This window comes from Melanerpes formicivorus, unplaced genomic scaffold (genome assembly GCF_026170545.1).
Source record: "Melanerpes formicivorus ecotype bairdi unplaced genomic scaffold, bMelFor1.0.p_v2 SCAF_67, whole genome shotgun sequence".
Lineage (NCBI taxonomy): Eukaryota > Metazoa > Chordata > Aves > Piciformes > Picidae > Melanerpes > Melanerpes formicivorus.
Genome location: NW_027142419.1, coordinates 1,467,205 through 1,494,125, shown reverse-complemented (window position 1 = coordinate 1,494,125; position 26,921 = coordinate 1,467,205). Strand labels below are relative to the sequence as shown.

Here is a 26,921-nt window from a genome sequence, read left to right as displayed (position 1 = left end):
ACTGCAAAAGTTTTGCTGCAGGAGGTGCTTTCAAATCCTGGCTGCTCCCCCTTCCCTCCCCTCCCCCTTCCAAGAGCTTCCCCCAGTTCTTTTGCTGGGAGTAGAAGTTATTTTAGTCAGCTTCAGGAGTCCATGGCAAAGGAGCAGAGCTGCCTGTGACATTTTGAGGCCACAACAGCAGTGTGGGAACCAACCTGTGGTGTTTCCCTGCCCTGCTCTGAGTGCCTGCACTGCAGGCAGGTACCTGGGTTCCCACGCTCTGCCTGGGGCTGTGGGGAGCCAGCCCAGGCAGGTCCTCCCCACCCCTCCACATACCTGCACACTGATCACACCCCAGCAACCCTCAGCCCTGGCACCACACTTCTGATCAATACAGGCTCCTGGGGCCATCTGCTGAGACCCCACCTGGAGGTCTGTGGCCAGTTCTGGAGCCTCTGGTTCCAGGAAGGGTCTGGAAGGTGGAGAGGGTTGAAATTAACCCCCAAAGGAAAACTGCCAGACCAGCTCAGGTGGGAGCAAGGGAAGCTCTGGGTACAGCAAGGCTACAACCTGCAGCAAGAGAAGCAGAGCCAGCAGGGCCAGGGAGGGGATTCTGCTCCACTCTGCTGAGGCCCCACCTGGAGCTCTGTGTCCAGTTCTGGAGCCTCTGTGCCAGGAAGGATCTGGAGGTGCTGGAAGGTGTCCAGAGAAGGACCAGGAGGAGGAGCAGAGGGCTGGAGCTGCTCTGCTGTGAGCACAGCCTGAGAGAGTTGGGGTTGTGCAGGCTGGAGAGGAGAAGGCTCCCAGGAGATCTCATTGTGGCCTTCCAGGATCTGCAGGGGGCAACCTGATCTAGTGGAGGATGTCCCTGCTGCCTGCTGGATGACCTTTGGAGGTCCCTTCCAACCCAACCCACTCTAGGACTGTCTTTTGGGGTGACTCACCAGGTGCTTGGGCACTCCAGCTGCATCCTTTGCAGCAGAACCAGAAGTGGGGAGATTGAGCTTGGCTGTGAGGAAGAAATTGTTTCCCAGGAGGGTGGTGGGAGCCTGGCACAGGTTGCCCAGGGAGGTGATGGAAGCCTCCTGCCTGGAGGTGTTTGCAGCCAGGCTGGAGGTGGCTGTGAGCAACCTGCTGTGGTGTGAGGTGTCCCTGCCCATGGCAGGGGGTTGGGGCTGGCTGAGCCTTCAGCTCCCTTCCAACCCAAACCATTATAGGATTCTAGGAATCAAGTCCAACCATCAGCCCAAACCCACCATGGCCACCAAACCCTGTCCCCAAGTGCCATGGCCACAGGTTTCTTGACCATCTCCAGGGGTGGGGACTCCACCACCTCCCTGGGCAGCCTGCCCCAGTCCCTGACCACTCCTGCAGCAAACAAATTGTTCCTAATTTCCAACCTAAACCTCCCCTGGGGCAACTTGAGGCCATTTCCTCTTGTCCTCTCTTGTTCTTTGGGAGAAGAGGCCAACCCTCACCTGGCTCCAACCTCCTCTCAGGGACTTGTAGAGAGCCAGAAGCTCTCCCCTCAGCCTCCTTTCCTCCAGGCTCAACACCCCCAGCTCCCTCAGGCTGCTCCTCCCCAGCCCTCTTCTCCAGAAGCAGAGCAGGCAGCCCCCAGGGCTGAGGTCAGATGTGATGAAGCAGTGGTAGAGCTGCCCCTCCCCAGCTCTCACCTGATGCCAGGGGCCTGATCCACTCCTTGCTGTTGAGGTCGAGTCTCCAGAGGTCGTTGAAGGCTGCGTTGCAGCTGCTCTGGGTGCAGCCCCCGAACACGTACATGGACTGGTTGGCATCGTAGTAACATGCACCTGGGGGGAAGCAGAGGCAGCCATCAGCCAGAGCACAGCACCACTGGATGGCAGGGGGTGGAAGGCACCTCTGGAGAGCAGCCAGGCCAACCCCCTGCCAGAGCAGGGCACCCAGGGCAGCTCACCCAGGGACACATCCAGCAGGGGTTGCAAAGGCTCCACAGGAGCAGACTCCACAACCTCTCTGGGCAGCCTGCTCCAGGCTCTGCCACCCTCACAGGGACAAAGTTTCTCCTCCTGGTCCCCTGGCACCTCCTCTGCTCCAGCTTGCCCCCAGTGCCCCTTGTGCTGTCCTTGGACAGCCCTGGGCAGAGCCTGGCTCCAGCCCTGCACATCTTCATCCCCAGCCATGAGGGCAGCCCTCAGGCTCCTCTGCTCCCAGCTCCCAGCCCCAGCTGCCTCAGCCTGGCCTCCCAGGAGATGTTCCACTGCCTGCAGCAGCTCTGTGCCTCTGGGCTGGACTCTCTCAAGCAGTTCCCTGAGGTCCCTCTTGAACTGAGTGGCCCAGAACTGGACTCAAGATTCCAGCTGTGGCCTCAGCAGGGCAGAGCAGAGTGGGAGGAGAACCTCTCTTGACCTACTGACCACAGCCCTTCTGATCCCCTCCAGGCTGCCCTTGGCCTTCCTGGCCACAAGGACACTTTGCTGGCCCCTGGGCATCCTTCTCTCCACCAGGACTCCCAGGTCCTTATCCTCTCTGCTGCTCTGCCTTAGGGCAGTCCCCAACCCCTCAAGGTCAGTGGGGTTGTTCTTCCTCAGATCCAGGACTCTCCCCTTGTCCTTCTTGGCTTTCATTCCATTTCTCCCCCCCAGCTCTGCAGCCTGGCCAGGTCTGGCTGGCTGGCAGCACAGCCTGAGGGCTGTCACCACTGCCCCCAGCTTGGTGCCCTCAGCAAAGCTGCTGGCAGTGCCCTCAGCCAGGTCCTTGGTGACTATTGAGCAGCACTGGTGCCAGCAGCAAGCCCTGAGGCAGCCCCCTGGACAGAGGCCTCCAAGCAGACTCTTGACTTCTGTCTTTTGGGGTGAAACAAAGATCATATGGATCACCTTCTCCCCCCTCATCCTGGATGCAGACAGGAGAAGAGCAGACAAGCTGAAGAGCAGACCAGAGGCCAGCCCAGGGGTATCCCCAAGCAGGGTAAACCTCCAGCAAGAACCTTCTGAGAGGATTATCTCCTCAAGCAGAGCTGCTCCTGACAGGGCAGAGAAAGCTGCCTTAGGAGCTTGCAGTTAATTAGCTCAGCTATGATTAAGGCACTCAGCAGCCTCACCTTGCCTAAGCAGCTTATGGGGTCACCAACTCAGACCAAGCCTGGGCAGTGCACCCAGAGCTGCTCACTCCTTTCCAAAGCTGCCAGAGCTTCACCTTCTCTCAGCACAGAACAGCACCACAGGGACATGCCTGTGGGGCTGGAGAATCTGTCAGCTCAACAGAGAAGGACCTGGGAGTGCTGGGGGATAAATTCACCAGAGTCAGCAATGGGCTCAGCAGGACAAGAGAGGGTCTCCTCCCCAGCTGTTCTGCCCCACTGAGGCCACAGCTGGAGTCCTGGGGCCAGTTCTGGGCTCCCCAGCTCAAGAGGGACAGAAAACTACTGGAGAGAGTCCAGCAGAGAGCCATGAAGATGCTGAGGGGTCTGGAGAAATGAGTTGTCTCCTCCTGCCCAGGTGGAACCTCCTGGGTGCCAGTTTGTGCCCCCTGCCCCTTGGCCTGGCCCTGGGCACCACTGAGCAGAGTCTGGCCCCAGCCTCTTTCCCCCCACAGCTCCTTTAGCTCTTGCTCAGCTCCCCTCTGGGGCTGCTCCTCTCCAGGCTGAACATCCCCAGGTCCCTCAGCTGCTCCTCCCCAGCCCTGTTCTCCAGACCCTTCACTTTGCCCTTCTCTGAACCTGCTCCAGCCTCCCAATGTCCTTCCTGCAGTGAGGAGCCCAGAACCGAATCCAGGACTCAAGCTGTGGCCTCCCCAGTGCCCAGGCCAGGGGAACAGCCCCAGGCTTAGTCCTTCTGACCTCACCAGTGCTGATCCAGGCCAGGATGGTGGTGGCCTCCTTGGCCACCTGGGCAGACCCTGTCTCATCTTGGAGTGAGGTGCTCAAACCTGAGCACCTGACAGCAATCTGCTGGCTAAGCTGTCAGCTCGTGGCTTGGACCACAACACTCTGTGCTGGGTTAGGAACTGGCTGGAGGCTGAGCCCAGAGAGTGGTGGGGAATGGTGCCACAGCCAGCTGGCAGCCAGGCACCAGTGGTGTGCCCCAGGGAGCAGTGCTGGGCCCTGTGCTCTTTAACATCTTCATTGATGATCTGGAGGAGGGCATTGAGTCAGTCATCAGCAAGTTTGCAGCTGACACCAAGCTGGGAGCAGATGTTGGTCAGTGAGAGGGCAGAAGAGCTCTGCTGAGGGACCTTGCCAGGCTGGACAGAAGGGCAGAGGCCAACAGGATGGCATTCAACAAGTCCAAGTGCCAGGGGCTGCACTTTGGCCACAGCAACCCCAGGCAGAGCTACAGGCTGGGGGCAGAGTGGCTGAGAGCAGCCAGGCAGAGAGGGACCTGGGGGTGCTGACTGACAGCTGCCTGAACATGAGCCAGCAGTGTGCCCAGGTGGCCAAGAAGGCCAAGGGCTTCCTGGCCTGCATCAGGAAGAGTGTGGCCAGCAGGAGCAGGGAAGTCCTTGTGCCCTGTGCTCAGCACTGCTTAGGCCACACCTGGAGTCCTGTGTCCAGTTCTGGGCTCCTCAGTTTAAGAAGGACATTGAGAGACTTGAAGGTGTCCAGAGAAGGGCAACAAGGCTGGGGAGAGGCCTTGAGCACAGCCCTGTGAGGAGAGGCTGAGGGAGCTGGGGTTGCTTAGCCTGGAGAAGAGGAGGCTCAGGGGAGACCTTCTTGCTCTCTACAACTACCTGAAGGGAGGTTGTAGCCAGGAAGGGGTTGGTCTCTTCTCCCAGGCACCCAGCCACAGAACAAGAGGACACAGTCTCAAGCTGTGCCAGGGGAGGTTTAGACTTGGGGTGAGGAGAAAGTTCTTCACTGAGCGAGTCATTCGCCATTGGGATGTGCTGCCCAGGGAGGTGGTGGAGTCACCATCCCTGGAGGTGTTCCAGAGGGGATTGGATGTGGCACTTGGAGCCATGGTCTGGTCATGAGGTCTGTGTTGATAGGTTGGACTCGATGATCCTCGAGGTCCTTTCCAACCTTAGTTACACTGTGAGACTGTGAGCCCAGGGTTCTAGGTGTGGCACCTCTCTCATCATTCCCTAAACTCTCTTCTCCTTCTCCTGGCAGTTCAGGGGCTCAGTGCAGCCCAGGCCAGTGAGCTAGGGAGCAAAGCTGGGTGGGGACAGAGGAGCTGTAGCTGGGGGAGCAGAGCAGCCCATCCTGGCAACCAAACAACATTCCAGCTTGTTCCTCTCCTTTGCTTCTCAGGGTGACCCCAGGAGGTTGCTTTAATTAATCAGCCTGGTGGTGCCATGCTCCCCAGACTCCATGGTGAGAAAACAAACCAAACCTCCAGCAATTAGGAGGCCTGATGAGTCACTCTGCCATCAAAGGATCGATATTCCTGGCAGGAGGGGCAGGATTCCTCTGCTGCTTTCCCCTCTCTGCATTCCTGCACTCTCCCACCACAGGCAGTTGTTTAAGCACATGAGTCAGAGCCCTGCTATGATGTTTGCAGGCTCACAGGAAGGGTTAGGAAAGCATGAGGAGCCTGCCACAGAGAGCAGGTACACATCAAACCCCAGAGGGAGGCTTTGGAGCAGGCACCTCAATGCCTCCCAGCAGGCAGCACCTTCGTAGCAGGCAGCTCTAGGTGTGGGGTGCAGGCTGCTGGGAGCTGTAGCTACCAAAGCACATCAGCCAGCTCTGCTGCTGCAACCCAGCCTGCAGGAGCCTCAAATGGGCTGGGCTGGAAGGGACCTTAGAGATCACCCAGTTCCAACCCCCCTGCCATGGGCAGGGACACCCCCATCCTAGTATCATAGTATCAGGCAGGGTTGGAAGGGACCACAAGGATCATCTAGTTCCAACCCCAAAGCCAAAGAGCACACTGCCCCCTGCAAGGTGCCTGGCTCCCCACAGTCACCTTTTCACCCAGGAGGAACTGAAATGACTTGCCCAGGGTGGCTCCACTGAGGGCTTGCTGGCCAGCAGCATGTGTGTGAGCTCAGGGGGTGTATCATAGCATCATAGAATCAGTCAGGGTTGGAAGGGACCACAAGGCTCAGCCAGTTCCAACCCCCCTGCCATGGGCAGGGACACCCCACCCTAGATCAGCCTGGCCAGAGCCTCAGCCAGCCTGGCTGCAAACACCTCCAGGGACAGGGCCTCGACCACCTCCCTGCACAACCCAGTCCAGGGCTTCACCACTCTCATGGGGAAGAACTTCCTCCTCACCTCCAGCCTCAATCTCCCCACCTCCACCTTCATTCCATTCCCCCTAGTCCTAGCACTCCCTGAGATCCTGAGCAGTCCCTCCCCAGCCTTCCTGTAGCCCCCTTCAGATCCTGGAAGGCCACAATGAGGTCACCTCGGAGCCTTCTCTTCTGCAGACTGAACAGCCCCAACTCCTTCAGTCTGTCCTCATAGGAGAGGTGCTCCAGCCCTCTGCTCATCCTCCTGGCCCTTCTCTGGACACCTTCCAGCACCTCATCCATCCTCATCCATCCTCATCCAGTCTGGCCTTGCACAGCTCCAGGCAGGAGGCAGCCACAGCCTCCCTGGGCAGCCTGCTCCAGTGCCTCCCCCCCACCACCACTGGGAAGAACTTCTTCCTAATCTCCAGGCTAAATCCTCCCAACCCATCCTATGACCTCCAGGCTGAAACTCTCCCTTCAGAGTGAGCTCAGATGGAAACTATTGCTGGGGAAAAGAATGTTAATTGTCTTTTCTTTTGGTGGGGGGAAAAAAAAACCTCTGTGTGAAGGTGGAGCAGGCTGGAGGTGATGTGTGCAGCAAGAGTCATAGAAGCACAGAGCTGTCAGGGCTGGAAGGGAGCTCAAGGCTCAGCCAGCTCCAACCCCCTGCCATGGGCAGGGACACCTCACACCACAGCAGGTTGCTCACAGCCACCTCCAGCCTGGCTGCAAACACCTCCAGGCAGGAGGCTTCCACCACCTCCCTGGGCAACCTGTGCCAGGCTCTCACCACCCTCCTGGGCAACAACTTCTTCCTCACAGCCAATCTCAATCTCCCCACTTCTAGTTCTGCTCCATCCCCCCCAGTCCTATCACTCCTGACACCCCCAGAAGTCCCTCCCCAGCTTTCTTGGAGCCCCCTGAAGATCCTGGAAGGCCACAATGAGGTCTCCTGGGAGCCTTCTCCTCTCCAGCCTGCACAACCCCAACTCTCTCAGGCTGTGCTCACAGCAGAGCAGCTCCAGCCCTCTGCTCCTCCTCGTGGCCCTTCTCTGGACACCTTCCAGCCCCTCCAGATCCTTCCTGGCACAGAGGCTCCAGCAGAAACCAGAAGATGCAGCTGGCCTTGATGATCTCAAAGGTCCTTTCCAACCTCAACGGTCCTGCACCTCCCCTCTTCCAGCTCCAAGCTGTTGCCCTTTCTCTCATCCTATCACTGCTAGCTCCTGGAGACAGCCCACAGCCCATCCATAAAGTTTGTTATCAAAGATCAAAGAGCTCCCTGAATGCTTCCTCCCCCCTGGCAGGAGGGAGCAGCCATTTATTATTCCTTATCAAACAGCTTTCCTGTCACTCCCTCCCCAACTGACAGCAGCCATGCTGACCTCCAACCATTTAAAAGCCTCTCACTTGGCCTCTTCTGCTCCATGTGAGCACCTCTGGGCTGTTTCTAATTCATCCTGGAGGACAGACAAGCTGTAGCCTCCTCTTTGCTGCCAGCTACCATTGCCTCTTAGAATAGAATAGAATTAACCAGGTTGGAAAAGACCTCCAAGATCATCCAGTCCAACCTCTCACCCAGCACCATCTGAGCAACTAACCCCTGGCACCAAGTGCCTCAGCCAGGCTCCTCCTAAGCACCTCCAGGGATGGGGACTCAACCACCTCCCTGGGCAGCACATTCCAATGGCCAATCTCTCTTGCTGGGAGGAACTTTCTCCTCCCCTCCAGCCTGAATCTCCCCTGGCACAGCATGAGACTGTGTCCTCTTGTTCTGGGGCTGGGTGCCTGCCTGGGAGAAGAGACCAACCCCCACCTGGCTCCAGCCTCCCTTCAGGGAGTTGGAGAGAGCAAGAAGGTCTCCCCTGAGCCTCCTCTTCTCCAGGCTAAGCAACCCCAGCTCCCTCAGCCTCTCCTCCCAGGGCTGTGCTCCAGACCCCTCCCCAGCTTTCTTGCCCTTCTCTGGACACCTTCCAGCAGCTCAACTTCTTTCCTAACCTGAGGAGCCCAGAACTGGACACAGGACTCCAGGTGTGGCCTAAGCAGTGCTGAGCACAGGGCACAAGGACTTCCCTGCTCCTGCTGGCCACACTCTTCCTGCTGCAGGCCAGGATGCCCTTGGCCTTCTTGGCCCCCTGGGCACACTGCTGGCTCCTGTTCAGGCAGCTGTCAATCAGCACCCCCAGGTCCCTCTCTGTTTGGCAGCTCTCAGCCACTCTGCCCCCAGCCTCTTGACTTCCAGTGCCTGCTGGGTGACATCCTCCCCCAGAGCCTGATGACTCACCCCTAAATCCTGGCCTTTGGGAGCCCTCCCTACCGCTCCCCCCCTGCCCAGACCTCCTGTTCTGACATCACCTCAGCTCTCCACCTCTTGGCACTGCAGGGCAGAGCTTCAGGGATGGTTTGAGCTGCTGCTCTTCGTGATTGGGGGGGGAGGAATTTTTGTCTGGAGTGATTTGTGGCTTTGATGTCAGACTGGGAGTCCACCCACGAGCACTCAAGGCTTTGTTGTAGTGAAAGCAGAGAGCAGAGAGCTGCAGAAGTGCTTCCAAACAGCAGGGGAAGTCAGCAAACAAGTTAATCCAGATCAGCTTTCTGTGTGCAAAGTGCAGGAACAAGGCCTCTGCAGGGACTGGAGGCTGCCCAGAGCCAGGGCACTGACAGCATTTGCAGGGCAGGGAGGGGATTCTGCCCCTCTGCTTGACTGAGACCCCCCCTGCAGGGCTGGGGCAGCTCTGGAGCCCTCAGCACAGACAGGGACCTGCTGGAGCAGGGCCAGAGGAGGCCACAGCAGTGCTGGCAGGGCTGGAAGCCCTCTGCTGGGAGGCCAGGCTCAGAGGGTTGGGGCTGTGCAGCCTGGAGAAGAGAAAGCTCCAGGGAGACTCCAGGCCTGCCAGGGTTTGACACCTCCCACTAGATCAGGCTGCTCCAGGCCTCATCCAACCTGACCCTGAATATCTCCAGGCAGGGAGCATCCACAGCCTCCTGGGCAACCTGTGCCAGTGCCTCCCCACCCTCCCTGTAGAGAAGTTCCTCCTCATCTCCAGCCTCCATCTCCCCTCTCCCAGCTCGTGAGCACTGCACTAACACAGCAGCTTAAACCCAAGGGATGAACAGTGGTGGCTTTTCATCCTTCAGAAGGAGAGGGAAATCTTTGCTGAGCACACTGCCACCCAAGCCCCAGGAACTCTTCCTAGGAGCCAGAAGCCAACACCCCTGGTGAGCAGCTACTGAATGCTTCTGCCTGGTGCTGGCAGAGCAGGTGGTTACACTGCTGGATGCTGAGGGACACAGTGCACAGCCCCTGGCTGCAGCTCCCCAGCACAGATCACAGAGTCATTTGGGTTGGAAGAGACCTCTGAGATCATCAGATCCAACCCTCAACCCAGCCCTGCTCAGGGCACCACCAAACCATGGCCCTCAGTGCCACATCTCCACAGCTCTGAAACCCCTCCAGGGCTGGGGACTGCACCACCGCCCTGGGCAGCCTGGGCCAGGCCTGGACAACACTCAGGGGGAAGAAATTGTTCCTCAGGGCCAATCTAAACCTCCCTAAAAGCAACCTGAGGCTTTTTCCTCTTGTCCCATCATTTGTTCCTTGGGAGAAGAGCCCAAGCCCCAGCTCACTCCAACCTCCTCTCAGGGAGCTGAGGAGAGCAATGAGGTCTCTCAGCCTCCTTTTCCTCCAGGCTGCACACCCCCAGCTCCCTCAGCTGCTCCTCCCCAGCCCTGCTCTCCAGACCCTTCCCAAGCTTGGTTGCCCTTCCCTGGGCCCACTGCAGTATCTCTGAGTGTCCTCCCTGGAGGGAGGGTGCCCAGGCAGGCCTGGAGCAGAGCTACTTACTGTGGGAGAAGCGCTGGGTGATGGGGGTGCCGGGGTAGGGGTAGGTGCGGCTCTCCCACTGGATGTTGCCTTCTTGCACTGCCTTGATGAAGCCATGGTAGCACTGGTGGGCCACACCTAGGGGGGAAGCACACCCAGGGGTCAGCACAAGTTGGGGCACCTCAGGAAGGAGCCCTGCCTGCAAGGTTGCACAAGCAGCCTGAGAGCAGCTCTGTGCTTAGGTTATCAACAGGCTGGGGGAAGTGGGGAGGATTAAAGAGAATTGATCACAGAATCAATAAGCTTGGAAAAGACCTCAGAGATCAGCGAGTCCAAGCTGTCACCCAGCACCTCCTGACAACCAAACCATGGCTCCAAGTGCCACAGCCAATCCCCTCTTCAACACCTCCAGGGATGGGGACTCCACCACCTCCTGGATGACCTTTGGAAGTCCCTGCTAACCCAAACCATTCTGGGACTGTCTTTTGGGGTGACTCACCAGGTGCTTGGGCACTCCAGCTGCATCCTTTGCAGCTCCAAAGGCTGTTCCAGGAACAACCTCCAGGAGCAAGCTGCAGGAGCAAGCACAGCCCAGCAGGGACTCATGGGCTGCAGACACTATTCAGTCTGGAGAGGAGAAGGCTTCAGGGAGACCTAATTGTGGCCTCCCAGGATCTGAAGGGGGCTCCAAGAAAGCTGGGGAGGGACTTTTGAGGGTGTCAGGGAGGGATAGGACTGGTGGGGATGGAACTAGAAGTGGGGAGATTGAGATTGGCTGTGAGGAAGAAGTTGTTCCCCATGAGGGTGGTGAGAGCCTGGCACAGGTTGCCCAGGGAGGTGGTGGAAGCCTCCTGCCTGGAGGTGTTTGCAGCCAGGCTGGATGTGGCTGTGAGCAACTCTCTCTGGGAAGAACTTCCTCCTCACCTCCAGCCTAAACCTCCCCTGGCACAGCCTGAGACTGTGTCCTCTTGTTCTGGGGCTGGGTGCCTGGGAAAAGAGACCAACCCCCAGCTGGCTACAACCTCCCTTCAGGGAGTTGTAGACAGCAATGAGGTGTTTGCAGCCAGGCTGGATGTGGCTGTGAGCAACCTGCTGTGGTGTGAGGTGTCCCTGCCCACGGCAGGGGGTTGGAGCTGGCTGAGCCTTGAGCTCCCTTCCACCCCTGACAGTTCTATGGAAACCACCTCCCCAGAGGGCTGCAGGCTGCTGCTGCCCCAGGATTAGGCCTCAAAAGCCATTCTGTGCACTGCTTGCTTTGGAAGTGCTGGGGGGAAGGGAGGTTAACCTGCAGCCTGTCAGAACTCTGAGAAAGGCAGAAGCTGTCTGGAATCCCAGCAGTGCTTCCATGGATGTGGAGCAATCCACAGAGTGCTCTCCACAGGCCTGCCTGGAGGTGTCCCACACCTGCCTCCCACCCTGCACTTGGCAGAAGGGCCAAGCTGCCCTGCTGCAGCAGGGTGCCTCATCTCCCACTGATCTAACTCTGCTCTCCTCTTCAACTGGTGGGTTTTCCATGCAGTTTCCAAACAAAAAGGGTCCAACCCACAACAGAAACAGAGCAGGAATCACCCAGTGTACCCTGAACCAGAGCTCTGCTGTGTCCCTCTCCCAACATTCACAGAATGGCTCAGGCTGGAGGGAATCTCAGAGGTCATCTGCTCCAACCTCCCTCCAACCTCTCAACCAGACTTGGTTGCCCAAAGCCTCATCCAATCTGCCCCCAGGCAGGAGGCAGCCACAGCCTCCCTGGGCAGCCTGTGCCAGAGGCTCAGCAGCCTCACACTGAAGAACTTCTTCCTCAGCTCCACTCTAACCCTGCTCTGCCTCAGCTCCAAACCCTTCCCCCTTGGCCTGGCTCAGACCCCCTCAGCAAAAGTCTCTCTGCAGCCTTCCTGCAGGATCCCTTCAGCTCCTGGCAGCAGCTCTGAGCTCCCCCTGGAGCCTTCTCCTCTGCAGGCTGCACAGCCCCAGCTCCCTCAGCCTGTGCTCCCAGCAGAGCTGCTCCAGCCCTGGCAGCATCTCTGTGGCCTCCTCTGGGCTCCCTCCAGAAGCTCTGTGTCCTTCTGCTGCTGGGGACAGCAGAGCTGGAGGCAGGATTGGAGGTGAGGTCTGAGCAGAGCAGAGCCCAGGGGCAGGATCCCCTCTGCTGCCCTCTGCCCACCCTGCTCTGGCTGCAGCCAGCACACAGCCGCCTGAGGGCTGCAGGAGGCACTGCTGGCTCCTGGGGAGCTGCTCAGCACCCAGCACCCCCAAGGCTCTTTCTTCAGGGCTGCTCTCAACCCACACAGCTGCCTGCTGGAGCTCAGCTGTTCATTTATCCTATCCCATCCATCTAGCATTGAAATATATCCACAAGGCTTCAGAATGGATGCAGCAGAGGCAAGGTGCAGGATGTGTCCCTCAAGGCTACTCCTGCAGGAAGCCTCAATGTGCAGATCTGTGGTCATGCAGATCTGCTGCAGCACTTCTCCTGAGCAAAGCTGCAGGAACCAGCCACAGCTTTCGTTTCCTGCCCAGAGGAGCAGCCTTGGGGATGTTAATTACCCAGTAAGATGAAACAAAACACAATCACAGGCACATCAGACATGGGATGGTGGCAACTGGGGCTGATGTGCAGGGAGAGGAAGGTCAGCAGTGCATGGGGAATGTTCAAAAGGCTGTGAGAGCTGGGGCTGTTCAGCCTGGAGAAGAGAAGGCTCCAGGGAGACCTCAGAGCAGCCTTCCAGCACCTGAAGGGCTCCAGGAGAGCTGGGGAGGGACCTGTGACAAGGGCTTGGAGTGACAGGATGAGGAACAATGGCTTTGAGCTGGGAGAGGGGAGATTGAGACTGGAGGAAGAAACTCTTGAGAGTGAGGCTGGGGAGACTCTGGCACAGGTTGCCCAGGGAGGCTGTGGCTGCCTCCTGCTGGAGGTGTTGAAAGCCAGGCTGGATGAGGCCTTGAGCAAGCTGTGCTGGTGGGAGGTGTCCCTGCCCATGGCAGGGGGTTGGAACTGGATGAGCTTTAAGACCCCTTCCAACCCAACCCATTCTTAGCTTCTCTGGCAAGCAGTGCAGAGCTGCTCTGCTGTGGAGATCTGGGCTTTCAAGTGACAAAACCAACTGAGGGGTTTGATTTGGTGTCATCATCACAGAACTGTTTGGGTTGGCAAAGCCCTCCAGGATCATCCACTCCAACCAGCAACCCAACCCCACCATAGCCACCAAGCTGTGTCCCCAAGTGCCATGGCCACAGGATTCCTGACCACCTCCAGGGCTGGGGACTCCACCACCTCCCTGGGCAGCCTGTGCCAGTGCCTGACCACTCCTGCAGGACACAAATTGTTCCTCATGTCCAACCTAACCCTCCCCGGCACAATTTCAGGCCAGGTCCTCTTGTTCTCTCACCTGACCCTCGGCAGAAGCACCAGCAGTGCTTTGAGCAGACCAAGCCTCCCAGAGGCTGCAGCTGCTTTGCTCTGCCTGAAATGCCAATTTGTTGCTTTCCTGGCATTTTGCAGCAGTTCAACTTTGGAGTTTGAGGAGGAAAGCAGCAGCAAAACAAAGCAAAGAACAGCTGGGGTCCAAATCTGTGCTGCCACCACGAGACAAACCCCACCCCCAGCCCAGCCCAGGCTCTGGTTACAGCTGCTGTACCTTTGATGAGTCGATACCACTGCTTGCAGACCAGGGCAGCAGTCTTGTGCTCCTGGTAGGGGGAGAGGAAGGAGAGGATGTACTCCAGGACCTCTTCTGGGAGCTCCACCATGGATCTGTTGTGCCTGGGCTCCTCCAGCTCCAGCTCAGGGTGTGGCTCCTCCTCCTGCTCCATCGTCCCTTCCACCAGGCTCTCGTCTGCGTCCACAGCCATGAAGGCCTCATCGTCGCTGTCCGAGGAGCTGGCCATGGCATCCCACTTCCCTCCTGCAGGCAGGGGGCACAAAGCAGACACCAGCAAGGTCACCAAGCCAGCTGACAGCAGCAGGAATACTTCTGCCAGCAGTGGCCAGCACACCACAGCTCCTCAGCTGGGAAACCAAGGAATGGTCCAGGCTGGAAGGGAGCTCCAAAGCTCATCCAGTCCAACCCCCTCCAGCAGTCAGCTGGAGCAGGGCCTCAGCCAGCCTCACCTTGGCTATCTCCAGGGAAGGAGCCTCAAGCACCCCCCTGGGCAAGCTGTTCCAGTGCTCCACCACCCTCATAGCGATGAACTTGTCCCTAACATCCAATATGAATCTGCTCTGCTCTGGTTTGAAGCCATTGTCCCTGGTCCTGTCCCAGCAGGCCTTTGTAAGCAAGTCTCTCTCCATCCTTCCTGTAGCCCCCTTCAGGCCCTGGCAGGCTGCTGTTAGGTCTCCCTGAAGCCTTCTCTTCTCCAGGCTGAACACCCCCAGCTCCCTCAGCCTGTCCCCAGAGCAGAGCTGCTCCAACCCCCTGAGCATTTTCCTGGCCCCCACATAATCACCAAGGTTGGAAGAGACCTCAAAGCTCACCAAGCCCGTTGGTCTGGCACCACAGACCTCATGACTAAACTATGGCTCCAAGTGCCACATCCAATCCCCTCTGGAACACCTCCAGGGGTGGGGACTCCACCACCTCCCTGGGCAGCACATTCCAAAGCCTAACAACTCTCTCTGGGAAGAACTTTCTCCTCACCTCCTGCCTAAACCTCCCCTGGCACAGCTTCAGGCTGTGTCCTCTTGTTCTGCTGCTGGATGCCATGGCACTTAGGGCCATGGTTTGGTGGTGAGCTGGCAGGCTTGGGTTGATGGTTGGACTCCCTGAGCCTGGAGCTCTCTTCCAACCTTGATGATTCCATGAAACCTTTGTAGGGCTGCAGCCCAGGAGGGTTCTGCTACCAAAAGCATAAATGGGTCCTCCTGGGGGGATCCTCCTTGGGCTGTGCATCCCCTAAAGCCCTCCTGTCCCAGGAGAAATGGTGGCTGGAGGTGGAGGTCATAGAATCATAGATTCAACAAGGTTGGAGAAGACCTCAGAGATCACCAAGTCCAACCTGGCACCACAGACCTCATGACTAAACCATGGCTCCAAGTGCCACATCCAATCCCCTCCTGAACACCTCCAGGGATGGGGACTCCACCACCTCCCTGGGCAGCACATTCCCATGGCTAACAACTCTCTCTGGGAAGAACTTTCTCCTCACCTCCAGCCTAAACCTCCCCTGGCACAGCTTGAGACTGTGTCCTCTTGTTCTGGTGCTGGGTGCCTGGGAGAAGAGACCAACCCCCACCTGGCTCCAACCTCCCTTCAGGGAATTGCAGAGAGCAAGAAGGTCTCCCCTGAGCCTCCTCTTCTCCAGGCTAAGCAACCCCAGCTCCCTCAGCCTCTCCTCACAGGGCTGTGCTTGAGACCTCTGCACCCTCTACATCAGCTCCAGGTCCTTCCTGTGCTGAGGGTTCTGGCCCTGCACACAGTGCTCCAGGTGAGGTCTCACCAGAGCAGAGCAAAGTCAAACACTACCTGCTCCCAGATCTTACTGGAAAGAATAAGCCCCCAGGATTTACTGCTGCTAAAGGCTGAGCCATGGGACCTTGGACCTCCAGCTGTGCAGAGCATCGGCAGCGCAGGGGGACACAGGGAGGACAGAAATGTACCAGGAGATAAATCCACCCTAACAAGCAGCCAGGGTGCCCAGCTGGCCACAACTGCGGCTAACTGGAACTGCGGCTGACCGGAACTGCGGCTGACCAGAACTGCGGCTGACCGGGCCTGCAGCTGACCAGAACTGCAGCTGACCGGAACTGCGGCTGACTGGAACTGCGGCTGGCCAGGCCTGCGGCTGGCCAGAACTGCAGCTCACTGGAACTGCGGCTGGCCAGAACTGCGGCTGGCCAGAACTGCGGCTGACCGGAACTGCGGCTGGCCAGAACTGCGGCTGACCGGAACTGCGGCTCACCGGAACTACAGCTGGCCAGAACTGCGGCTGGCCAGAACTGCGGCTGGCCAGAACTGCGGCTCACCGGAACTACAGCTGGCCAGAACTGCGGCTGAGCAGAACTGCGGCTGGCCAGAACTGCAGCTGACCGGAACTGCGGCTGGCCAGAACTGCGGCTGAGCAGAACTGCGGCTGGCCAGAACTGCGGCTGACCGGAACTGCGGCTGGCCAGAACTACGGCTGGCCAGAACTGCGGCTGGCCAGAACTGCGGCTGACCAGAACTGCGGCTGACCGGAACTGCGGCTGGCCGGAACTACGGCTGGCCGGAACTGCGGCTGGCCGGAACTGCGGCTGAGCAGAACTGCGGCTGGCCAGAACTGCGGCTGACCAGAACTGCGGCTGACCGGAACTGCGGCTGGCCGGAACTGCGGCTGACCGGAACTGCGGCTGGCCGGAACTGCGGCTGACCGGAACTGCGGCTGGCCGGAACTGCGGCTGGCCAGAACTGCGGCTGGCCAGAACTGCGGCTGAGCAGAACTGCGGCTGGCCGGAACTGCGGCTGACCGGAACTGCGGCTGACCGGAACTGCGGCTGGCCGGAACTGCGGCTGACCGGAACTGCGGCTGACCGGAACTGCGGCTGGCCAGAACTGCGGCTGGCCAGAACTGCGGCTGAGCAGAACTGCGGCTGGCCAGAACTGCGGCTGAGCAGAACTGCGGCTGGCCAGAACTGCGGCTGACCGGAACTGCGGCTGGCCGGAACTGCGGCTGACCGGAACTACGGCTGGCCGGAACTGCGGCTGGCCGGAACTGCGGCTGAGCAGAACTGCGGCTGGCCAGAACTGCGGCTGACCAGAACTGCGGCTGACCGGAACTGCGGCTGGCCGGAACTACGGCTGGCCGGAACTGCGGCTGGCCGGAACTGCGGCTGAGCAGAACTGCGGCTGGCCAGAACTGCGGCTGACCAGAACTGCGGCTGACCGGAACTGCGGCTGGCCGGAACTGCGGCTGGCCGGAACTGCGGCTGACCGGAACTGCGGCTGACCGGAACTGCGGCTGGCCAGAACTGCGGCTGGCCAGAACTGCGGCTGAGCAGAACTGCGGCTGGCCAGAACTGCGGCTGACCGGAACTGCGGCTGGCCGGAACTGCGGCTGACCGGAACTGCGGCTGGCCGGAACTGCGGCTGAGCAGAACTGCGGCTGGCCGGAACTGCGGCTGACCAGAACTGCGGCTGGCCAGAACTGCGGCTGAGCAGAACTGTGGCTGGCCAGAACTGCGGCTGACCGGAACTGCGGCTGAGCAGAACTGCGGCTGGCCGGAACTGCGGCTGACCAGAACTGCGGCTGAGCAGAACTGCGGCTGGCCGGAACTGCGGCTGACCGGAACTGCGGCTGGCCAGAACTGCGGCTGAGCAGAACTGCGGCTGGCCGGAACTGCGGCTGACCGGAACTGCGGCTGGCCGGAACTGCGGCTGACCAGAACTGCGGCTGGCCAGAACTGCGGCTGAGCAGAACTGCGGCTGGCCGGAACTGCGGCTGGCCGGAACTGCGGCTGGCCAGAACTGCGGCTGAGCAGAACTGCGGCTGGCCGGAACTGCGGCTGACCGGAACTGCGGCTGGCCGGAACTGCGGCTGACCAGAACTGCGGCTGGCCAGAACTGCGGCTGAGCAGAACTGCGGCTGGCCGGAACTGCGGCTGGCCCGTGCTCCCTGCTGCACAACACATCCCTGGACACTGTCTCCCAGCAAGCAGCCAGCCTGGTCTGTGACAGTTTTGCCTTCCAGTGTTGCCATGTAAATCACAGAACTGGGTTGGAAGGGACCTCTGGAGAGCAGCCAGGCCAACCCCCTGCCCTCCTGGTCCCCTGGCTCCTCCTCTGCTCCAGCTTGCCCCCAGTGCCCCTTGGGCTGCCCTTGGACAGCCCTGGGCAGAGCCTGGCTCCAGCCCTGCACATCTTCATCCCCAGCCATGAGGGCAGCCCTCAGGCTCCTCTGCTCCCAGCTCCAAGCCCCAGCTGCCTCAGCCTGGCCTCCCAGGAGATGTTCCACTGCCTGCAGCAGCTCTGTGCCTCTGGGATGGACTCTCTCAAGCAGTTCCCTGAGGTCCCTCTTGAACTGAGGGGCCCAGAACTGGACTCAAGATTCCAGCTGTGGCCTCAGCAGGGCAGAGCAGAGTGGGAGGAGAACCTCTCTTGACCTACTGACCACAGCCCTTCTGATCCACCCCCCAGGCTGCCCTTGGCCTTCCTGGCCACAAAGGGCCACGGGATGCAACTGCTCCCTGATTGCACCTGCAGAGATAACTCCAACCAAGACAACCTGTGCCAGGTTCTCACCACCCTCCTGGGGAACAACTTCTTCCTCACAGCCAATCTCAATCTCCCCACCTCTAGTTCTGCTCCATCCCCCCAGTCCTATCCCTCCCTGACACCCTCAGAAGTCCCTCCCCAGCTTTCTCGCAGCCCCCTGCAGATCCTGGAAGGCCACAATGAGGTCTCCTGGGAGTCTTCTCCTCTCCAGCCTGCACAACCCCAACTCCCTCAGTCTGCGCTCACAGCAGAGCAGCTCCAGCCCTCTGCTTCTCCTCCTGGCCCTACTCTGGACACCTCCCAGCACCTCCAGATCCTTCCTGGCACAGAGGCTCCAGAACTGGACACAGAGCTCCAGGTGGGGTCTCAGCAGAGTGGAGCAGAGGGGCAGAATCCCCTCCCTGGCCCTGCTGGCTCTGCTTCTCTTGCTGCTGCTAGCCAGCAGCACGCTCCACTGCCATCAGGCTGCCTGATGAAGCAGCTCCAGGACATCCAAGGGGCTGCCAGTCTTTGGGAGAAACCACATCCAGATCCAGCTTCCACTTCTCAGCCCAGCAGCTGCTCAGCACGCTGCCCCCTCCCTGTCAGAAACCCTTCTCAGAGTCACTGTTGTGACAGAGAGAAGCTGAAACCCAAAGGCTGCGAGGGGAGCTGCCAGCAGGCTGCATCCCACAGCAGGCAGCTCACAAAGTCCCAGGGATCAAGGAATGGGAGACTCAAAGAGGGGAAGGAAAAATGTGGAGCTGTGCTAAAAACAACAATGACAGCCCCGAGGGCTGGGAGTTTTCCAAGCCTCTTACACCACGCAGAGCTTGTGATGATTGCCATCTCAGCATGGCAGGGAGCCAGCCGCTGCTGGATGTGGTTTTGCTCCGGCTGGGAATCTGCAGGGCCACAGGACCATAAAGGCTGGAAAGGACCTTTGGAGATCATCAAGTAACCACAGGCCAACTGCCATGGCCGCCGAATGGTGTCCTGCAGCAAAGGGCAGACAGGGCAGGCCCTGGCCTCGCTCTGAGCTGGGGGTGAGCAGCGGTTGGGAGTCTGTAGGAGCTTCTCCAGGCTGCGCCCCACGCTGCTGCAGTGTACCACGCTGCTGCGCCCCACGCGCTGCTGTGTACCACGCTGCTGCGCCCCACACACCGCTGTGCACCACGCACTGCTGTGCCCCACGCTGCTGCGCCCCACGCGCTGCTGTGCACCACACTGCTGTGCCCCACGCGCTGCTGCGCCCCACGCAGTCCTGCTCCCCACGCGCTGCTGCGCCCCACGCACTGCTGCTCCCTACGCACCGCTGTGCAGCATGCAATCCTGCGCCCTGTGCTGCTGTGCACCACTGCACCCCATGCGCTGCTGCGCCCCACACTGCTGTGCACCACACGCTACTGCACCCCACGCGCTGCTGCGCCCCACACACTGCTGCGTCCCACACTGCTGTGCCCCACACTGCTGTGCACCACGCGCTGCTGCGTCCCACACTGCTGCGCCCCATGCTGCTGTGCACCATGCACTGCTGCGCCCCACATGCTGATGCTCCCCACACTGCTGCGCCCCACACGCCGCTGTGCACCACGCACTCCTGCAGCCCCACGCACTGCTGTGCCCCCATGCATTGCTGCGCCCCACACTGCTGCGCCCCACGTGCTGCTGCGCCCCACGCGCCGCTGTGCACCACGCACTCCTGCAGCCCCACACACTGCTGTGCCCCCACACGCTGCTGCACCCCACACTGCTGTGCCCCATGCGCTGCTGCTCCCCACGCAGTCCTGCTCCTCATGCACTGCTGTGCACCACGCAGTCCTGCGCCCTGTGCTGCTGTGCACCACTGCGCCCCACACGCTGCTGCGCCCCACGCTGCTGTGCACCACGCACTGCTGCGCCCCACACTGCTGCGCCCCATGCACTGCTGTGCACCACGCGCTGCTGCGCCCCATGCACTGCTGTGCACCACGCGCTGTGCCCCATACTGCTGCACCCCACACGCCGCTGTGCACCACGCACTGCTGTGACCCACACTGCTGTGCCCCACGCACCACTGTGCACCATGCACTCCTGCGCCCCACACTGCTGCGCCGCACGCGCTGCTGCGCCCCACACACTGCTGTGCCCCACACACTGCTGTGCCCCACACACTGCTGCGCCCCACACACTGCTGCGCTCCACACACTGCTGTGCCCCATGCACTGCTGCGCCCCACACTGCTGCGCCCCTTGCACTGCTGTGCACCACGCACTGCTATGCACCACGCGCTGCTATGCACCACGCGCTCCTGCAGCCCCAGCCCCACGCACTGCTGCGCCCCACACTGCTGCGCCCCACGTGCTGCTGTGCACCACACACTGCTGTGCACCACACACTGCTGCACCACGCACTGCTGTGCACCACGCACTGCTGCGCCCCACACGCTGCTGCGCCCCACACGCCGCTGTGCACCACGCACTGCTGCGCCCCACACGCTGCTGCGCCCCACACGCCGCTGTGCACCACGCACTGCTGCGCCCCACACGCTGCTGTGCCCCACACGCCGCTGTGCACCACGCACTGCTGCGCCCCACACGCTGCTGCGCCCCACACGCCGCTGTGCACCACGCACTGCTGCGCCCCACGCTGCTGTGCACCATGCACTGCTGCGCCCCACATGCTGATGCTCCCCACACTGCTGCGCCCCACACGCCGCTGTGCACCACGCACTCCTGCAGCCCCACGCACTGCTGCGCCCCACGCGCTGCTGCGTCCCACACTGCTGCGCCCCACGTGCTGCTGTGCCCCATGCGCCGCTGTGCACTACGCACTCCTGCAGCCCCACACACTGCTGTGCCCCCACACGCTGCTGCACCCCACACTGCTGCGCCCCATGTGCTGCTGCTCCCCACGCAGTCCTGCTCCCCACACACTGCTGTGCCCCATGCACTCCTGCACCCTGCGCTGCTGCGCACCACTGCACCCCACGTGCTGCTGCGCCCCATGTGCTGCTGCGCCCCATGTGCTGCTGCGCCCCACGCGCTGCTGCGCCCCACGCGCTCCTGTGCCCCACGCTGCTGCTGTGGCACCACACACTGCTGCGGCACCATGCGCCGCTGCAGCTCAGCAGCGCAAGGGAAGCATCAAGCTGAGAGATCAGAGTGGAAGTTCAGTGGCTCTGATAACCATCACCAACAGGCAGCACAGGATCAGGGCTGGGTGGGAAAAGCCCTCTGAGCTCATCCACTCCAACCAGCAACCCAACCCCACCATGGCCACCAAGCCGTGGCCGCAGGTGCCATGGACAGGGCTTTCCTGAACACCTCCTGGCATGGGGACTCCACCACCCCCCTGGGCAGCCTGTTCCCACCCCTGACCACCCTTGCAGGCCAGAAATTGTTCCTCATGTCCAACCTAAAGCTTCCCCTGGCACAATTTCAGGCCATCTCCTCTTGTCTATGACTTCATACTAGGGAGAAAAGCCCAACCCCCACCTGGCTCCAACCTCCTTTCAGGCAGCTGCAGAGGGCAAGGAGGTCTCCCCTCAGCCTCCTCCACACTGAGCACCCCCAGCTCCCTCAGCCACTCCTCTGTGATGCCCTCCCAAGCCCTCCCCAGCCTTGCTGCTCCTCTCTGCACACCCTCCAGCCCCTCAGTGCCTCCTGCCCTGTGCTGCCCAGATCTGAAGCCAGTGCTGCAGCTGTGGCCTCAGCAGTGCCCAGTCCAGGGGCACCATCCCTGCCCTGCTCCTGCTGCCCACACTGGCTTTGCCCCAGGCCAGGATGCTGGTGGCCTTCTTGGCCAGCTGGGCACAGCCTGGCTCCTGTTCAGCCACCCACCAGCACCCCCAGATCCTTTTCCACCAGGTTGCTTTCCAGCCACTCTGGCCCAAGCCTGCTGGTGCCTATCTGACAGCTTGGGAAAAGCCAGGAGGAGGCACATCTAGCCAGGTGGAGCAGAAAGTGTTTCACAACTGAAAGCTGCACTGGGAAAGCAGAGAAGCTCATTTGCAGCCAGCTCAGGTACAAAGGGACACCAGCAGGGTGACAACACTGAACATAAGCCTCAGCTCAGCAGGTTCACACAAGACATCTGCTGTGCTGCTGAGGTGGAGAAGCTGAGGATGATCTCCCTTGCCCAACAGCTTTTGCTTACCCTGTAAATAATCACAGCATGGTGGGGGTTGGAAAGGACCTGCAGAGATCATGGAGGCCAAGCTCCCTGCCAGAGCAGGGTCACCTCAGGTAGGTCACAGAATGCTGGCTTGGGTTGGAAGGGACCTTACAGAGCCTCCAGTTCCAAGCCCCTGCCATGGACAGGGACACCTCCCACCAGCCCAGGCTGCTCAAGGCCTCATCCAGCCTGGCCTTGAACACCTCCAGCAGGAGGCAGCCACAGCCTCCCTGGGCAACCTGTGCCAGAGTCTCCCCACTCTCACTTGAAAGAACTTCTTTGTCATCTGCAGCCTCAATCTCCCCTTCCTGAGCTTCAAGGACACCTTGCCTCTTCATGTCATACTCTAAAGGTCCTGTCCAGATGGGTCTTGAAAGTCTCCAGAGCAGGAGACTCCACAGCCTCTCTGGGCAGCCTGCTCCAGGGCTCAGCACCCTCACACCAGAGAAGTTTCTCCTCAAACTAGAACTGAGTTCTGGTTTGTGCCCATTGCCCATTGCCCCTTGGCCTGTCCCTGGGCACCACTGAAGAGACTGGAGGTGCAGGAATGAAGACCCAGCTGGCAATGGAATCTTCCCAGTCATTCAATCCCAGCCTCTGGAGTACTGGTTGATGGTAGGCTGAACAGGAGCCAGCAGTGTGCCCAGGGGGCCAAGAAGGCCAAGGGCATCCTGGCCTGCAGCAGGAAGAGTGTGGCCAGCAGGAGCAGGGAAGTCCTTGTGCCCTGTGCTCAGCACTGCTTAGGCCACACCTTGAGTCCTGTGTCCAGTTCTGGGCTCCTCAGGTTAGGAAAGAGGTTGAGCTGCTGGAAGGTGTCCAGAGAAGGGCAAGAAAGCTGGGGAGGGGTCTGGAGCACAGCCCTGGGAGGAGAGGCTGAGGGAGCTGGGGTTGCTTAGCCTGGAGAAGAGGAGGCTCAGGGGAGACCTTCTTGCTCTCTCCAGCTCCCTGCAGGGAGGTTGTAGCCAGGTGGGGGTTGGGCTCTTCTCCCAGGCAGGCACCCAGCCCCAGAACAAGAGGACACAGTCTCAAGCTGTGCCAGGGGAGGTTTAGGCTGGAGGTGAGGAGGAAATTCTACAGAGAGAGAGACTGGCCATGGGAATGTGCTGCCCAGGGAGGTGGTGGAGTCCCCATCAGTGGAGGTGTTCAGGAGGAGAATTGATAGGGGGCTTAGTGTCATGGTTTAGTTGATTAGGTGGTGCTGGGTGAGAGGCTGGGCTTGATGATCATGAAGGTCTCTTCCAACCTGGTTTATTCTATTCCATTCCATTCCATTCTATTCCATTCCATTCCATTCCATTCCATTCCACTCCTATTCTATTCTATTCTATTCTACTCTATTCTACTCTACTCTACTCTACTCTACTCCACTCTAGAGCAGGTCTGGGAACAACCCAACACAGCAAGCTGATGACAGCTTGGGGGTTAGGAAAGCAGCTCTGAGGCTCATCTCAAGCAGGCAGGAGCAGAAGGGAAACCCTTCACTGCCTCCAGCAGCACAGAGCTGGGGCTGGAGCAGCTGAGCTGAGCTGTGCCTGGCCTCCCCAGCCCCTTGATGAATATTTCAACCATGAAGTGCAGCTGCTTTGCCAGATCAGCATCTTCTAACCATTAGAGCAGCAGCAATCACCCCCCTGGGAGCTTCCACACCCACCCTGTGGTTATTGTTCTGGAGGAAAACAGCTGGCAGCAAACTCAGCTCCCCAAAGACAAGTGGCTGTCAACAGAACCCTTCAAGCTTGACCTGCCACAGATGTGGACTTGGCTCTTAGGGCCTGGGGCCAGCAGGTTGGGAACAACCAGCCCTGCATCTCAAAAGCTCTGTGTCCTCTGAGCCTGCTCCAACAGTGGGGAAGGGAAAAGGAAAGTGATGAAGGAGAGCTCCAGCATCCCAGCCAGCTCCTGTCAGCAACTCTGCAGCAGATCCATGGAAGAAAATCCCACAGCAGTGATTTCCAGGAGCACTTCAGGCTGCCTGTTAAGAAATGCTTCTGCACTGGAAGGCTTCTCCAGCTCTGGAGTGGGCTGCCCAGGGCAGTGCTGGAGCCACCCCCCTGGGGGTGTGCTAGCAGCTGTGGAGCTGGTGCTCAGGGCCATGGTTTAGTGGTGAGCCTGCAGAGCTGGGGGCAGGGCTGGACTGGATGAGCCTGGAGGTCTCTCCCCAGCAGAGATACTCTGTGGTTCTCTCCTGTTTGCATCTGGGGGGTGCAGGAGCTGCTTCCTCACAGATTCACAGAGTGGGTGGGAAGGGATCTTAAAGCTCACCCAGCTCCAACCCCCTGCCATGGGCAGGGACACCTTCCACCAGCACAGCTTGCTCAAGGCCTCATCCAGCCTGGCCTTCAACACCTGCAGGCAGGGCACAGCCACAGCCTCCCTGGGCAGCCTGTGCCAGAGTCTCCCCAGCCTCACTCTCAAGAGTTTCTTCCTCATCTCCAGTCTCAATCTCCTCTCTTCCACCTTCAATCCATTCCTCCTCATCCTGGCACTCCCAGCCCTTGTCCAAACTCCCTCCTCCCCAGCTCTCCTGGAGCCCCTTCAGGCACTGGAAGGTTGTTATCTCCTGGCTCTCCAGGTGCTCTCTGCTCACACTGAGATGGCCTTCAGCTTCTCCTCAGGCTAAAATGAATCTCTGAGCACTCAAAATAACACAGTGAAGGATCTGCACAGCCAGGCATTGTCCAAAAGTACCCACAGCTCAATGAGCTCATCAGGATGGGTCAAGGAGCCCTGTCCTGCCTCAATCAATCACTGAGAGCAGGCCAACTCCTGTCCCTTGAAGCATCATCTTATATCTGCACCCCACAGCCTTCCTGGTCCTGGAGAAGTGGCAGCAGAAGCATTTGAGCTGCTCAGAAATGAGCCTGAAGCCTCAGCAGGGAGGGCAGAGCAGACAGGAGCCTGAAGCCCCTCCAAGGAGGGCAGGGCAGGAAGGAGCCTGAAGCCCCTCCAAGGAGGGCAGGGCAGGAAGGAGCCTGAAGCCCCTCCAAGGAGGGCAGGGCAGGAAGGAGCCTGAAGCCCCTCCAAGGAGGGCAGAGCAGACAGGAGCCTGAAGCCCCTCCAAGGAGGGCAGAGCAGAAAGGAGCCTGAAGCCCCTCCAAGGAGGGCAGAGCAGGAAGGAGCCTGAAGCCCCTCCAAGGAGGGCAGAGCAGACAGGAGCCTGAAGCCCCTCCAAGGAGGGCAGAGCAGAAAGGAGCCTGAAGCCCCTCCAAGGAGGGCAGGGCAGGAAGGAGCCTGAAGCCCCTCCAAGGAGGGCAGAGCAGGAAGGAGCCTGAAGCCCCTCCAAGGAGGGCAGAGCAGGAAGGAGCCTGAAGCCCCTCCAAGGAGGGCAGAGCAGAAAGGAGCCTGAAGCCCCTCCAAGCAGGGCAGGAAGGAGCCTGAAGCCCCTCCAAGGAGGGCAGAGCAGACAGGAGCCTGAAGCCCCTCCAAGCAGGGCAGAGCAGAAAGGAGCATGAAGCCCCTCCAAGGAGGGCAGAGCAGGAAGGAGCCTGAAGCCCCTCCAAGGAGGGCTTAGCAGAAAGGAGTCTGAAGCCCCTCCAAGGAGGGCAGAGCAGAAAGGAGCCTGAAGCCCCTCCAAGGAGGGCAGAGCAGAAAGGAGCCTGAAGCCCCTCCAAGGAGGGCTTAGCAGAAAGGAGTCTGAAGCCCCTCCAAGGAGGGCAGAGCAGACAGGAGCCTGAAGCCCCTCCAAGGAGGGCAGAGCAGACAGGAGCCTGAAGCCCCTCCAAGGAGGGCAGAGCAGACAGGAGCCTGAAGCCCCTCCAGGGAGGGCAGAGCAGGAAGGAGCCTGAAGCCTCAGGAGGGAGGGCAGAGCAGACAGGAGCCTGAAGCCCCTCCAGGGAGGGCAGAGCAGACAGGAGCCTGAAGCCCCTCCAAGGAGGAGCTGCAGCTGCTTCAAATCCCAGGTGAAGACACAGAAGGGCAATGGAAGCAGAGCTCTGCCAGCACTGCTCAGGTTTGCTTGGCCCTTCCCAAAAGCAGCAGCTGCCAGCTGGCAAAACCTTTCAGCCCTCTTCTCCTCCTTTCAGAGCACCTCAGTCTTCCCCTCTCTCCCCCTGAATTCTTACAGAACCTGCTGTTCATCCTACTCCCCAGACATCTCTGGCTGGAAGAGCCCCCCAAGCTCATCCTGTGCCCCCCTCAGCCCAGCACTGCAGGCTCACCACTAAACCCTGTCCCTAAGCACCAGCTCCACAGGCTGCCTGACCCCCACCCCCGGGATGGTGACTGCAGCACTGCCCTGGGCAGCCCACTGCACGTCTGAGATCCCTTCCAGTGCAGAAAGCCATGCCCAAAACCCAGCTGCAGAGCCACCAGGACAGGACACCTCACTGGGGGGCTTGAGCCCTTCTCAGAGCCCTGCAGAGCCAGCAGGCAGCCTTGCTCCTCCAACCCTCCCTCCTGAGCTGAGCTTTTCCTACCTGCAGGCATCTCTCCTGGCCCCACGGACCCCAGGCTGCAGGCAGGGCAGGCATCAGTGGTTCCCATCCTCAGCTACCTCCTCTCCTCCACACCTCTCAGCTGTTTTAAGAGGTGCCTGAACCTGCAGGGGGTTTTGTCCTGGTGGTTGGGTGGTTTCTTTCTGGGGGGGTTGTTTTGAAAGTCAACAGGTTTTAGGGTGAAGGAAAAAAAGCCAACCCCAACCA

The 26,921-nt window shown here is 60.0% G+C and overlaps 1 protein-coding gene across 3 annotated transcripts in view; it reads right to left on the bottom strand.

The window, feature by feature from the left end:
• Positions 1–26,921, bottom strand: part of FBXO42 (F-box protein 42) — a 94,240-nt gene that overhangs the window by 47,090 nt on the left and 20,229 nt on the right. Inside the window, exons 2-5 of one of the 3 annotated variants that reach the window (XM_068162737.1) lie at positions 26,697–26,857; positions 13,600–13,866; positions 9,986–10,102; positions 1,656–1,790 (exon numbers count right to left, since the gene is read on the bottom strand). In XM_068162737.1, the coding sequence (XP_068018838.1) occupies positions 1,656–1,790; positions 9,986–10,102; positions 13,600–13,866; positions 26,697–26,763 (586 nt within the window). In that variant the 5' untranslated portion in view covers positions 26,764–26,857. The remainder of the gene's footprint in view (positions 1–1,655; positions 1,791–9,985; positions 10,103–13,599; positions 13,867–26,696; positions 26,858–26,921) is intronic. The other 2 variants (XM_068162739.1, XM_068162738.1) reach the window with 2 other exon arrangements.